At 38.9% G+C, this 13,996-nt stretch overlaps 2 protein-coding genes across 2 annotated transcripts in view; one reads left to right on the top strand and one right to left on the bottom strand.

Annotated features, from left to right (window-relative positions):
- MDH2 (malate dehydrogenase 2) overlaps nt 1–13,996 on the top strand; it is a 313,892-nt gene that overhangs the window by 26,095 nt on the left and 273,801 nt on the right. The window lies entirely within an intron of this gene.
- Nucleotides 1–13,996, bottom strand: part of MMP28 (matrix metallopeptidase 28) — a 48,676-nt gene that overhangs the window by 30,279 nt on the left and 4,401 nt on the right. The window contains exons 2-3 of the mRNA XM_072136376.1: nt 7,979–8,052; nt 4,604–4,770 (exon numbers count right to left, since the gene is read on the bottom strand). Coding sequence (XP_071992477.1) covers nt 4,604–4,770; nt 7,979–8,052 — 241 coding nt within the window. The remainder of the gene's footprint in view (nt 1–4,603; nt 4,771–7,978; nt 8,053–13,996) is intronic.

The following is a 13,996-nucleotide window of genomic DNA, read 5'->3' as shown; positions in this document are numbered from 1 at the left end:
TTTTCTGCTTCTCATTTTACATGGCCACACAAACGCAATTAGGATAAAGAAAGGAATTGTTGAAACTGGCAAAAGGTCACTGAGGGTAGAAATGAGAGTTTGTCATCTGGTCCATGAAGCTCACATAAAAAAAAATGTATTCTGATGGCTTATACCACAAAAACTTTTTTCTAAAGGCATGACCTCTGCCATACAGGACTAGGGCTATAAATCAGAATAACAATATTTCACAAAAGGCAGTTACATAATCCCAATCATGTCCTACTTCATCCACTTCATACAGCCTTCAACTTTGGGGCCAAATGAAGTTTGAGGAAGTGTGAAATGGCCATCACCGCTGCTGAAGGCAGCCCAGCCATGTCCTCACCCGGCTACATGTGTCAGTAAGCCCCTGGTCGACAGCGCCTCAGTGGGACCCTTTGCAGTGAACTGACATGGCAGCATTAAAAATTCTGAAACTATAACCTAAAATATAGCCTAGTTTATCATATCATAAAGCTCCCTCATGATTATTTCATATTATTTAAAGTCCCTCTCACACCCTATGGATTCCTTAGATACAGCCCCACTCACCCCCCATGGATTGGTTATGTACAGCCTTATCTGGGCCCCCCCCGCCCCTCAAGCAGCTCTGGGCCCAGCACTTGTGCAAGTATGCCCAGTGGTGGCGCTACCCCCGCCTCACCCCATCATCTCCCCCTTTGATTCACAAAGTGTTTTGTGATTTTATGCTTTACTTATTAACCCCTTAATGACCGCCCTATTGGCTTTTTACAGCAGTCATTAAGGGTACTTCTTCTGACGCGGCGCTCTTCTATGGCGGCGTGTCAGAAGATGATTTTGGGACATCGGGTCAGTATAGTGCCAGTGTCGGGCTGTGATATCACAGCCCAGACCCGGCACTAACACCCGGGATCGGAAAAACTTAGATCCTGGGTGTTTAACCCCTTACAAGCCGCGGTCAAGCATGCGTGGATCGGATCCGATCCCTCCTGCTGCAGCCCAGGGTTCTAGCGAGTGACCCGAGGCTGCCGGCTTCTGTCCCCGCCGTGTTCCACCTCCTGGCAGGACCCGGCTGTATGTAACTGAGCATGCACAGCATGCTCAGTTACTTACACTATACACTGCAATACAAGTGTATTGCAGTGTGAAGGCTTGAACAAGCGATCGGATGAACGCTTGTTCAAGCCAAAAGGTGGAAAATGTATAAAAGTAAAAAAAATAAATAAATAAATGCAAATAAATTATATAAAAACACAAAAAAGTACATATTTGGTATTACCGCATCCGTATTAATCTGTATAATAAATCTAAGTCAATATTGAACCTGCTCGGTGAACGACGTAAAAAAAAAAAAGAAAACCTTCCCGTAATATACAATTTTTCATCAAACACCATCACAAAAAATGTTCTAAAAAGTGATAACAAAAAGTTATGTTCCCTAATATGATATAACTGAAAAGAATAACTCTTTACGCAAAAAATAAGCCCTCAACCAGATCTGACAACAGAAAAATACAGAAGTTATGGTCCTGTCGATAGTAAAAAAAGAAAGTGTGATTTCCTCCAATATTAGTTTTGCTCAGTAAAATTGAGCAAAGATAAGAAAAACTATATAAATGAGGTATCCATATTCAAAAAAGACAGATGGGATGATGGGATGTGCAAAGAAAACGGCTATATTCAGTGGTATGTAGCAAAAAAGATAAATTTTATTTGAATAATACACTAAACACTAACATTTAAAAACATCTAAAAATGAGCACTTTAAGAGGTAAAGTGCTATCTACAGTGCATGACAATAACATGTGCTGTTCTCCCCCTACCTAAGATAATGTAACATCTTAGCTTGGTGTTTATAAACAAAATGATACAATCAATCATGGACTGTGCATTGACTACCTATGCGATCATAGTATAAGCAGTGTCCTAAAGTCAATATTTGAATGATACTCCAATCGGAACAAGCAATGCTACTTAGTCTAGTGAAAAGTATGCATAAAAAAATAATATCACCAAGTGGTTGGGTGGAGGAGATATCGCGCGATATCTCCTCCACCCAACCACTTGGTGATATTATTTTTTTATGCATACTTTTCACTAGACTAAGTAGCATTGCTTGTTCCGATTGGAGTATCATTCAAATATTGACTTTAGGACACTGCTTATACTATGATCGCATAGGTAGTCAATGCACAGTCCATGATTGATTGTATCATTTTGTTTATAAACACCAAGCTAAGATGTTACATTATCTTAGGTAGGGGGAGAACAGCACATGTTATTGTCATGCACTGTAGATAGCACTTTACCTCTTAAAGTGCTCATTTTTAGATGTTTTTAAATGTTAGTGTTTAGTGTATTATTCAAATAAAATTTATCTTTTTTGCTACATACCACTGAATATAGCCGTTTTCTTTGCACATCCCATCTGTCTTTTTTGAATATGTATAACTGCCAGGGATGTGTGGCATGTTGAGTTATCCATACTTAACATAAATAAATGAGGTATCACCGTAATCATAGTGAACCAGATAATAAATTACGTTACTGTGAACGGGGGAAAAAAAGTGCTAAAAAAACAATTTCGTTTGTGTCCCCCTTGAAATAGTTACCGTAATAAAATCTCACGAGTAAGCTTAAGACCCCCCAAAATAATTATCTATACATTGTATCTCATCCCGCAAATAATAAGCCCTCATATGTTCACATTACCAAAAAAATTTAATTTTATAGCTTGTACAATGTGACAATACAAATCTGCTGTGAATGGCGCGGCTTTTATTCTATGCTTGGCTGTGCCCCCATATAGCAGTTTACCACCACATATGGGGTATCAGTACACTCAGGAGAAATTGGGCATCAAATGTTGCAGAGCGTTTCATCATTAAATTTATTATGAAACCATCAGTTTTGGCCTAAATTAATTTATTTTCCATAAAAATTCAAAAGTTTCTAAATCGCAGGTCCATATTGTTTTAACCCATGTGAAACATTTAAAGGGTTAATAGACTCAATAGAAGTTGTTTTACATACATTGAGGGGTGAAGTTTCTATATTGGGGTAATTTATGCGGTTAAACTATTATTTAAGGCCTTTGAAAGTGACTTGGAAGCCAAGTTGGTCCTCAAAATGTGAGTTTTTCATGAAAATGAGAAAAATCGCACCTAAAGTTCTGTGCCTCATAACATCCTAGAAAAATGAGAGGATGCATAAAATATCATTTTTTTTTACTTCCTGTTTGGAAAGCAGAACATTTCAAACTTGGAAAATGAAGAATTTTTACGAACTTTTGCCAAAGTTTCACTTTTTTTTCAGACCGAAACGCAAAACTTATCACTTACATTTTACAACTAACATGAAGTACAATGCGTCACGAGAAAACAGTCTCAAAATCACCTGGATATGGTAAAGTGTTCCGAAGTTATAACCAATAACCAATATTATCGTGACACAGGGCAGATTTGAAAAATCGAGTCTGGTCATTGAGCTGAAAACTAGTGTTGATGATATGGGGTTAAAGAAGAAGGACTGCATGGTGAGTGCTATTTTCTCTTCTATCTCATTGTGTAAACTGGTGGTGGTTTGTGGGCCTAAACCCTCTAACTAAAGATTTTCTTGTACTCTCAGTTAATGGAGTAGTTCATGTTAAAAAAAATATCATACCTGTTTTGCAAGGCATTTGACAGGAAATTATGTTTTATGCTAATTAGCTTTTTGTTAGGGAGACCACTGTGTAGAGAAGTTGTACAGGTAAAGTGTCCTGTTGGTTTGTTTTAAAGCTTGTTTACTTCTTACTGATTATTCTATCATGTTACTGCATACAATATAGAACACTTTTAATATCAAAATTGTCTGAATTCCATGTGAAAGATCCAAGATATATATCTGCTAATAATTAGACATGAGCGAACCACCACTTGCCGTCCAGATTCAGGGATCAGATGCGTCCTGTGCAACTTGGACACATTGGCACATAGGCAGTCATCTCTACTCATAATCCTTTAAGACCATAATAGGGTCTTTATGTCTGCAAACAGGAATAAAATGCATCCGATGACCAGCACATATTCCTATAATTCTACTACTGTGGGTCATTTTACTGAGGATTAATGGAATTTGGGGATGTAATACAGAAATGTAAAAATTGCTGGCATCTATATTGTTCTAGGACTGTGTTCCCAAGTGATCCCTCAGAAATTCCATTATATTTAAAAGAAAAATTATTCAGAGACCAAACAAGACCACATTATACGTCAAAGGAAAATGTTTGGCACCAAATTAAGTCAGCCATGTGATAGATTAAATATATCGTAGTTCTTAGAATAAAACCCCTTAGAATTCTCAGTGCAGATGTGGGGGGGGGGGGGGGGGGGTATTCAGTTTCCTACATAATATAAATTCTTTGAATGGTTCCTGTGTCTGCAGTACACTACACCATATATACGACCATAATACTGAATTAATAAAAGAATGGAAAAACTAACACCCTTATGTTTGCATCAAATCTATTTTTACCATTTTCCTATAAGGAGCAGAGTACAAGTTTGAAGATCTGTTGTTTCCCTTTTTAGAATGAAAATGAGGCTTCTGTCCTACTTACTTTTCATGGTATAGCGTTTCCTGCGGTGATTTGTGTAAAAAGGACCTCCATGCAGCCATTTTGTTTGACTCACATCCTTCATACCACATCTTGGCAAATGCATCTGAAGTACTGTGGCATCATTTAGGTCTCCATTGACTGGGAGATGTGCAGTCCACTGAAAATCTCTAAGAAAAAAATCAAATGATCTCTAATGAATCAAACTGTTTTTCATTGATTATTTAACAACCAAATTTAGTGTTCTCGTGTTTTGGCAAAGATGTATATGGCAGGGGTTGTCGAATTTAAAACTGTCACATTTTGTTTACATGTTCAAAAATAACTAAATTAGAAGGGCTTGCATTGTATAACATTCACTTTATTAATATAATGGGTCAGAGGACTATTAACGAATGTTTCTCTGTTCAGGATTTATTGAGGCCGATCAAAATTGAAGTTCCTTTACAGGGGAGAATGGATGAACTAAACCCTGAACCAAACAAAATATTAAGGACCAGGGCTGGATTAAAGGAGGGGCTCCCGGGATTCGAGCCCTGGGGCCCCCACCACTTTCAATTTTAAAGGAGCCCCCACCAGTTTCCGACTGAGTTGCTGACTGTCTCTGTGTGCGATGCGCAGCGGCACGTGGCCGCCTGCGTCGCACATAGGGGTCTAGGAACTCAGCTGTGTCAGTGAGACACAGCTGCCATCACTGGGGGAGACCGAGGATGCACTGATTCGGTGGCAGCAGGTTGTGATGAGACGCTGGCAGCGAGTGATGGCGTCACGCTGTCGGTGTCCGATCACTACATGCTGCCGCCCAAACAGTGCATCGGCGATCTCCCCCATTGATGGCAGCTGTGTCTCCAGTGGCCGGCGGCTGCCCAAAGAGCGAGGAAGAGCCAGCAGCATTGTAGGATCACTGGAAGGGAAGGTGAGGTAAGTATAAAGTTTACTATTTTGTGGCTATTTTCTACAGGGGACTGACGGCTGTATACTACTGGGGGCTGGCGGCTATATTCTACAGGGGCTGGCAGCTATATTCTACAGGGGGTGGCAGTCTATATACTACAGGGGGCTGGCAGGCTATATACTACAGGAACTGGCAGGCAATATTCTACAGGGGCTCGCTGTATACTATAGGGGGTGGCAGTCTATATACTACAGGGGGCTGGCAGGCTATATACTACAGGAACTGGCAGGCAATATTCTACAGGGGCTCGCTGTATACTATAGGGGGCTGGCAGGCTATATTCTACAAGAGGATGGCAGGCTATATACTACAGGGGCTGGTAGGCTATATACTACAGGGCGCTGGCAGGTTATATACTACAGGGCGCTGGCAGGCTATATACTCCAGGGAGCTGGCAGGCTATATACTACAGGGAGCTGGCAGGCTATATACTACAGGGAGCTGGCAGGCTATTTACTAGTGGGGGGCGGCAGGCTAAATACTACAGGTGGCTGGCAGGCTATATATTACAGGGGCTGGCAGGCTATATGCTACAGGGGGCTGCAGGCTATATACTGCAGGGGCTTGCTGGCTATATACTATAGGGGGCTGGCTGACTATATACTACAGGAGCTGACAGGCTATATACAGAGGCTGGCAGGCTATATACTACAGGTGCTGGCTATATACTTCCAAAAATATTGTTTGAAGGGCCCCCACCAGTATGCGCCCAGGGACCCCCACCACCCTCAATCCGGCCCTGTTAAGGACATAACTATGATAAAGCTTGAGTAAAGAGTTCTATGTATCACTATGATAAATATAAAGCAGAAAAAAAAGTCATAGCATAGCAGAGGAAAGCACTTCAAGAAAGAAAGTACTTCATTGATATGCAGTGGGCCCTTTAATGTGATTTAGTATATCTAACTACTCCATATTGATTCCACCCAACAGTCGCTCCTTTTCTTGCCATTATTTAACATTGCAACACATATAATATTCTGACATATTTATATCTGTATGAGATACAGCCAGACCTATTGCATATATGGGTATTTTCATAATTCTGACTATATAATAAGGCATATTATGGGAGATTATGGTTATAATCATAGGATGTTCCAGAACAGAGTAATTAGCATGTTACTGAATCATGCATGAATCATTATATGAATCAAAATCATATTAGAGAAAATCTGAGTCAGTATAGGATCATTTAGAAACATACACACTAAATTTAGTGTAAGTGTTCAAGACTACCTATGGCCTCTTCGCTCATACACAGCTGCTCAATGAATGCCCTTTATTGTGCCAGATCCAAACAGCTGGTCTGTTCTCTGTGCTCAAATCAAAGTATTCTGCTCATAAAATGCTGGCCAGCCTACAGCAGTACAACACAGTTCCATTGTTGCTACAGGAAGTCACCCATAAAATTGTAAGTGTCCATAACTGTGGACTCTCAACATATGCACAAAACTTATGTGATCTATGCAATATGTGTTTTATAACATATGTCAGAATGTAAAGGGGAGAGTAAATATTGTACTGCTTTAGGTCAGTGTTGCAGACTTTAACTTAGCAGTTCCAAAGAAGCAGAGTTAGTGGATGTGGGTCAGATATGGAATTGGTTTATAATCAATATTGCATACAGTTACAGCATATGCATTCTGCAGGGATTAGAGTTGCCAGCTGTATGTTATTCTACTGGCCGGCAGATATTTTAATGTTATGCTGTTTTGGGGTTTGGTTACGGGTCCCATTAAAGGCCACTAATTTTATATGTGTGCAACCCTATGCCTTTATGGCTAGTATTTTTGAATGACTTCCAATATAGAGCTCAGTAATTTTTGGGGACAAAATTGGCAAGCTTAGGTTAGCTGTAGCTGCAGTTTGTCCAGGGAAATTAAAGTTGTAGTTTTCGCATAAATCTTTACCACTAAAGATGGTATAATTGTATTATATACTTTAGGACTTCAACACCAAAGTATAAGAGATGGTGCAATAATTTACTTATTTGTGTTACCGAGTGAATGGCAAAAGCAAAATGCCAGAGCAGTGAGACAGCTGGAATGTGAGAAAACTGTGGGAGTGATTGTCGGGAATGAAAGTTAGAAGAAAATTTGCTGTACAGTGAAGGCTGACATATGATAACTAATGTATGACCAATTGGACTGTACACAATGAGAAACACTGATAGGGAAGGTATGAAAATATAAAAAAAATATAAAAGCTCCAGCCAAAAATTCTTTGGGTCTCTTCACAATTTCTGTAAATGATAAAATGTTGGCCAATAAGAAGTAAAATTTCAATGTAGAAAAGTTAAGTGTTAATTGTTATGAACTCCAGGAATAGAGTTGTTATGTTGCAGTGGCTGATATTGATTCCATCATCGTCTTAATTACATAAATGTCCACCTCTATGCAGTCAGCATGTTCTATGTTTACCTCACTGCAGCAGCTAGCTGGGTCTTGCTATAGTCTTTTTCATCTTCAAGGTAACCATATTTCACAAGAAATGCCTAGACAAAAGAAAAAAAACAGCTTTTAAACCCATACCATAGATAAGTATATCTATGTGTGTAATGTATTCTTTGTATATGTAACTCATCTACTGCAGAACCTCTTATGAAAGCTTTAATACACTGAACAAAAGTGACAGCACTGCAGTAACCATATCTTTGTATGTGCTGTAGCAGCAGACTGCTGTCCCATTTCAGCAAAAAAATATATATTTTTTTTTATAGATCTTTGCTTAATATTATTCATAGGAAGCCTCATCATTTACTTCTTGTGGACAGAGATCTGTCCATGGTCATGTGATATCACACAAGTGCATGGCTTGTTATATCACAGAGAATAATTAGAGTTGAGTTATAACAAGCCATGCTCCTTTAGTCAACAATGAATCCTCTCATAGAATGACAGCAAGCAGAGATCTAGAAAATCATTGGGAATTGATAGAGAAAGGATACCAGAAAACTGTATAAGTTTTCATTATGCCTACTGCCCACAAGCTTGTCTAATGCAACCAATTCACATCAAACTTGCAACTAGTGCTTGTCGGAATGTCCGGCCCAAACGCTTAGCGACCGTAACTGAACTGGCATGGCATCAGATTTGTTTGTGAGAAATAGGCCTTATACAAAGAAAAACTTTTATTTCCTGTGATGGGAACAGCCATTTAAAATAAAATCCGGCATGATAATCCTGTTGTCACTTGAGGATGTACCATAAGGGCAGCCCTTATTAACAGCAACTGATGTCACGTCTGTGACCAGTTTTATCTTTTCTAGTAATATATACCACAATAGCCTCATCCCTTCAACAGATTAAGACAATAAAGAAAAGATTTTCACACTTGCTGAACTGTTTCATTGTGTCTAATGCCAATTACAACAGAAGTAGCTTAATGTCACTAGCCACTTTGCAGGATATTGGTAAAGACAGAGGGAAATGAGGATTTTCCTGTAAAATGAATGGGGAGCCAAGAAATAGTTCAATGTGGGTTTGTTTTGTTTGTGTCTATGCAAGAAATAAAACAAAGAGCACAATTTCCTCTGGAGGATGCCAGGAAAACCCTACATCTTTGTGGTATGTGTATAAAACAGTTGCCTTTAAAATACATGTTGGATAATATCCTGGTGTTCATTACAGCATAACTGACATAAAAGCAAGTTGTAAGCCATTATGACATGTAATATATGTACATACAACTTCGAAAAGTTTGCAACTGTCTATGAGAAAAATATTGGAATGTGTCATTTGGCTTAGTTATACATGCTTGTGTAGGCCACGGTTTTTACTTTTCTGTATTTATTTAGCATGTTTCACCAGTAATAAACATACAGCCAGAAACTTTCTATGTAAAGTGGCCAATTAGTTGTAAAACCTCTTGCTATTACACTTCCTTGGTCATTCCATTCTTATAATTAGAACATGATAGGTCCACAACTTACCTATTGTCTTATAGCCTGCCAACAGTTCATTAAAATTATCATTACAAACATAGCACTCCATACATAATAGCTTTAAAAACACTGAATGCCATTCTTTACAACCTTTTCATGGCTGGACCTATATTCTATTGCTTTGACAATTGCTTTTGACAATTGCTTTTTTCTTAAAACAGATGAAGGATCATGGGTTGGTATGGAATTCCACTGTTTATATTTTAATATAAACTATTATTATTTTTTGAGTTGATGATTCAACTGTTTGCTGTATAAATGTTGAAAAACTAAAGACTAAAAACCAAAGACTTTAAAACTAAAGCAAGAATTTTAAAATGATGTCATGGGGTTGTCCTAATTGGGCATATGGCTAGAGGTCTTCTGTTGCTCCTTTATATGGTCTCCTCTTCTCTTTTGTAAAATGTGTGTCTGGGAAATATCACATTTCCTTGTTTGATTTTCTTGAAAAGTAATTATAAATTCATCAAGAGTGAAACTGCATTAGCTCGGCTGGCCAGCAACCAACATCTGATAAAATAATGAAATTCTTGAAGAACTGAAATGCATCTTTGATGAAGAAGTTGATTTGGGGAGAAGACATAAGGGGACTGGTAAAAGTAAAAAGTTTAAAGGGAACCTACCACCACGAATCTACCTATAAAGGTAGATCGGGTGGTAGGTGGATGTATGGGACGTGAGGATAGCCCTTTTTAGAGCTAATCCTCACGTCCCCGCTAGCGTAGCATAAACTTTATTGCCCTAAAATGTAAATTTAATTAAGCGGCTACTGGGGCGTGGAGTAGCCGGACACGCCCCAGTAGCCGCTTTCCCCGCCTACCCTGTGATCTTCGGCGCGCAGCTCCTGGCAGCTGAGCGCCCTCGTCCGAGAAGCCGGAGTTCTGCGCATGCGCAGTAACTCCGGCCTCGTTCCCGAGATCGCGCATCCTCGGGCGCCGAGCTGCCAGGAGCTGCGCGCCGAAGATCACAGGGTAGGCGGGGAAAGCGGCTACTGGGGCGTGGAGTAGCCGCGCCGTGTAGCCTCGTGTCCGGCTACTCCACGCCCCAGTAGCCGCTTAATTAAATTTACATTTTAGGGCAATAAAGTTTATGCTACGCTAGCGGGGACGTGAGGATTAGCTCTAAAAAGGGCTATCCTCACGTCCCATACATCCACCTACCACCCGATCTACCTTTATAGGTAGATTCGTGGTGGTAGGTGCCCTTTAATTGCCAAATGAGTAGAAATTGGGACCATAGAATCTTGTGGGCATTCTTGTAGGATAAATTGTGTTACTGTCCAGCAGTGTTTCATGGATCTGAGTTTAATGGGTTAATACCTTCAATTTTGGGGATTTATTTCTGGAAAAGTAATAACAAGTATTGGAGACATATTTTTATATTTTAAATTAGCTTCTTCCAAGAATGTTAACTGGAATAATATGGCAACCATAAGTTGGTTGCTGTGAAGGGAATTAAGAAGCGACAAGGAATATATTGCATTTCCTTTTGTCACTTAAACACAAAATATAATATCAATAAAAATTCTGATCAATCAACAACCAAAATTGCAAGCAAAAATGTAATTAGCATGCACTAACTGTTCATTTCTTGTCCTGCCTCTACTGGGTTTCAGTCATGCCATAGTAGGATTTATTTGTTGTTCTTGTAAGTCGTGTTTGTGCTTTTTACTGTGTACAAAGCTTTTCTAAATAATAATGAAAACTGAACTCCCAGTTGGTCCACAATCCTGAAAGAAAGCCCAGTTATTGAAAACATGAAAGACTTCCTGCTGAATAAGCCCTATACAATAAACATTAAACACATTAAAACTGAGGAACTCAGAAGCTCAGCATGTTGTCAGTCTGTTCAACAGAATTATTTAATGAAAATTTCCCACAAGAACTTTGAGAAGACAAAGTTCCTCTTTGAACTGCTTTATAACATTTTCTGATTGCTAATATTAAATGGACATTGTCACCAGATTTTATAGCCCATTAAAGGGGTTTTCCCACTAAGCAAGTTAGGTCCTATCCACAGGATAGGGCCTAACTTGCTGATCGGTTGGGGTCTGAGTGATGAGACTCCCACAGATGACGAGAACAAGGGGTTCGATGTGGACCCAGGTACCTCCGTCAGACCCCTCGTCGCTCCCCGAGATTAATGGAGCAGACGGCCACACATGACCATTCTGCTCCATTCATTTCTATGGAGCTGACAGAGATTGCCGAGCACGGAGGTTTGACAGAGTTACCTTGGGCCCTATAGGACCCCTCCTTCTTGTCATCTGTGGGGGTAAAGCAATATAAGCAACAAAAACAATCCTCTAAGGAGACACCACGGTCAACAGTCGACTGTATGCACCAGGTGATCTCCAATTGGTACCGCAGTTTATAGACCTAAAATAGTACTTTAGTGGATACCAAATGATTGCAAAGTACTGACCACTATAAATCAGATATTGAAAAGCAGAAAGTGGCTATATTAAAATATAACTTTTAATTAGGTCAAAAGATAAAAAAAAGTGAGACATACAGATCACACACACAAATAACCACCATTACTCAATAGAATGTAATCGTGTATAACCAGATCGTAGCATGAATTAGTACTCATATAAACGGTGCCTGTGGCTGAACTAGCTGTGTCCTGTTTATATGAGTACTAATTCATGCTACTCTTGTTCTGGTTATATACGATTACATTTGTTATACACGATTACATTTGTAAGAGCATTGTGTGATTGTATTATCTCATGAAATGGCTGAACTAGCTGTGTCCTGTTTATATGAGTACTAATTTATGCTACTCTTGTTCTGGTTGTACACGATTACATTCTATTGAGTAATGGTGGTCTATAGCTGAGCGGCGTCATTCATTGTTATTTGTGTGTGTGATCTGTATGTCTCACTTTTTTTATCTTTTGACCTAATTAAAAGTTATATTTTAATATAGCCACTGTGGGGGTAAAGCCTGTGGATAGAGCCTAACTTTTCCGTGGGAAAACCCTTTTAAACTACTAGCATCCTCAGCAAAGGCATAAAATATCCTTTCTAGTATTCCCTCTTTTATGTTAAATTTTACCTGTGTACCTAAAAAAAATGTCTCAAACACTCATACAAATAAGATGAGAAGAGTCATTTATTGCCTCAGATAAGACACTTTTGAAGACTAGAGGACGAGTGTCCCTTCAGATGCCTGTAACTGGAGATACATTGGGTATGGAAAGTATTCAGACCCCTTTAAATTTTTACTCTTTGTTTCATTGAAGCCAATTGGTAAGATCATTAATGTACACTCCGCACCCCATCTTGACAGAAAAAAACTGAAATACAGATATTTTTGCTAATTTATTATAAAATAAAAACTGAAATATCACATAATGAATATGTGCAGTGGATATAAATTGTCTCCATATCCCTGTTAAATGTCAGTTTTTTGTCACTTTAAAAAAAAGTAAGTCTTAGGGTCAAATTTTCAAATATAAGAAAATTATATGACCAAAAACTTCTATAATTCTGTTGGATAACAAAGTACAATAATTCAAAGGGGGGCAAATTAAAATAAAACAAAATTAATGTGGTTGTATAAGTGTGAACACCCTCTTATTATTGGGGATATGGTTGTGTTGTATACATAATTTGCCATTAGTTAAGGTGATTAACCCCATTAATGGTTCAGCTATTCTTGTAGCATTTTCCTGCATCAGTAAATGCAATCAAAGGGATCTCATTGTTAAAGGGTATCAGTCAGGAGAAGGGTAAATAAAACATTAAGAGGCATTGCGTATTCCATTGACCACACTGAAGAAGATTGTGGTGAGGGATGCAATACATTTCATCTGCTTCTCATAGGCTTCTTTTCCCTTCGCTGAGCATATATGTCAGCAGAATGAGCAGGATGGAAAGACATAGCGTGCTTCATCTTTTCATCCTGCCTTTTTTGCTGGATGCAACATAAACTGGTCAGATGGATGCAACAACTATTCCTCTGTCTGCCAGTATATGTCAATCAGTATGTTCAGTGTATACATCAGGAGCTTTCCCAACGTATATGCTGAGCGTAATGTGAACCCAGACTAAGAAGTTTTTGAAAAGACGAGGAGTAAATGTATGTGAGAAGCTGCCAACAGACCTACAGCAACATTCAGTCCACCTGACGAGTATTCTGCATGGATTTTAGTACTCAATGTTATATAGTAGCAGTATATTGGATGAAACCCGCGACATAAATCAGATGATTTTGGGTGGTTTGTTCTTCTACTTAACACTGTGTAAATTCAGAAGCCATCCCACTGCATGTGCAGTTAAAGCAACTGCAGGAATTTCTGGCTAGTATAGTTTGTGCCCTGTAGGACCGCAGGAAAGGAACCTTTTCTTCCAAAGAAGAAAACCCATGCCTGGCTAGGTTTTGCAAAAACCTATACCAAGTCTGCCAAAGACTTTTGTATTTCCTTTTATCTCATTTAACTTTTTAATACCCTAAGTCAATATTGTTACCAGCATTTAGCCTTTTG

The sequence above is a fragment of the Engystomops pustulosus genome, chromosome 2, assembly GCF_040894005.1.
Source record: "Engystomops pustulosus chromosome 2, aEngPut4.maternal, whole genome shotgun sequence".
Taxonomy (NCBI): domain Eukaryota; kingdom Metazoa; phylum Chordata; class Amphibia; order Anura; family Leptodactylidae; genus Engystomops; species Engystomops pustulosus.
Note: the sequence above shows the minus strand (reverse complement) of the source record. Positions and strands in the feature narration are given on the sequence as shown.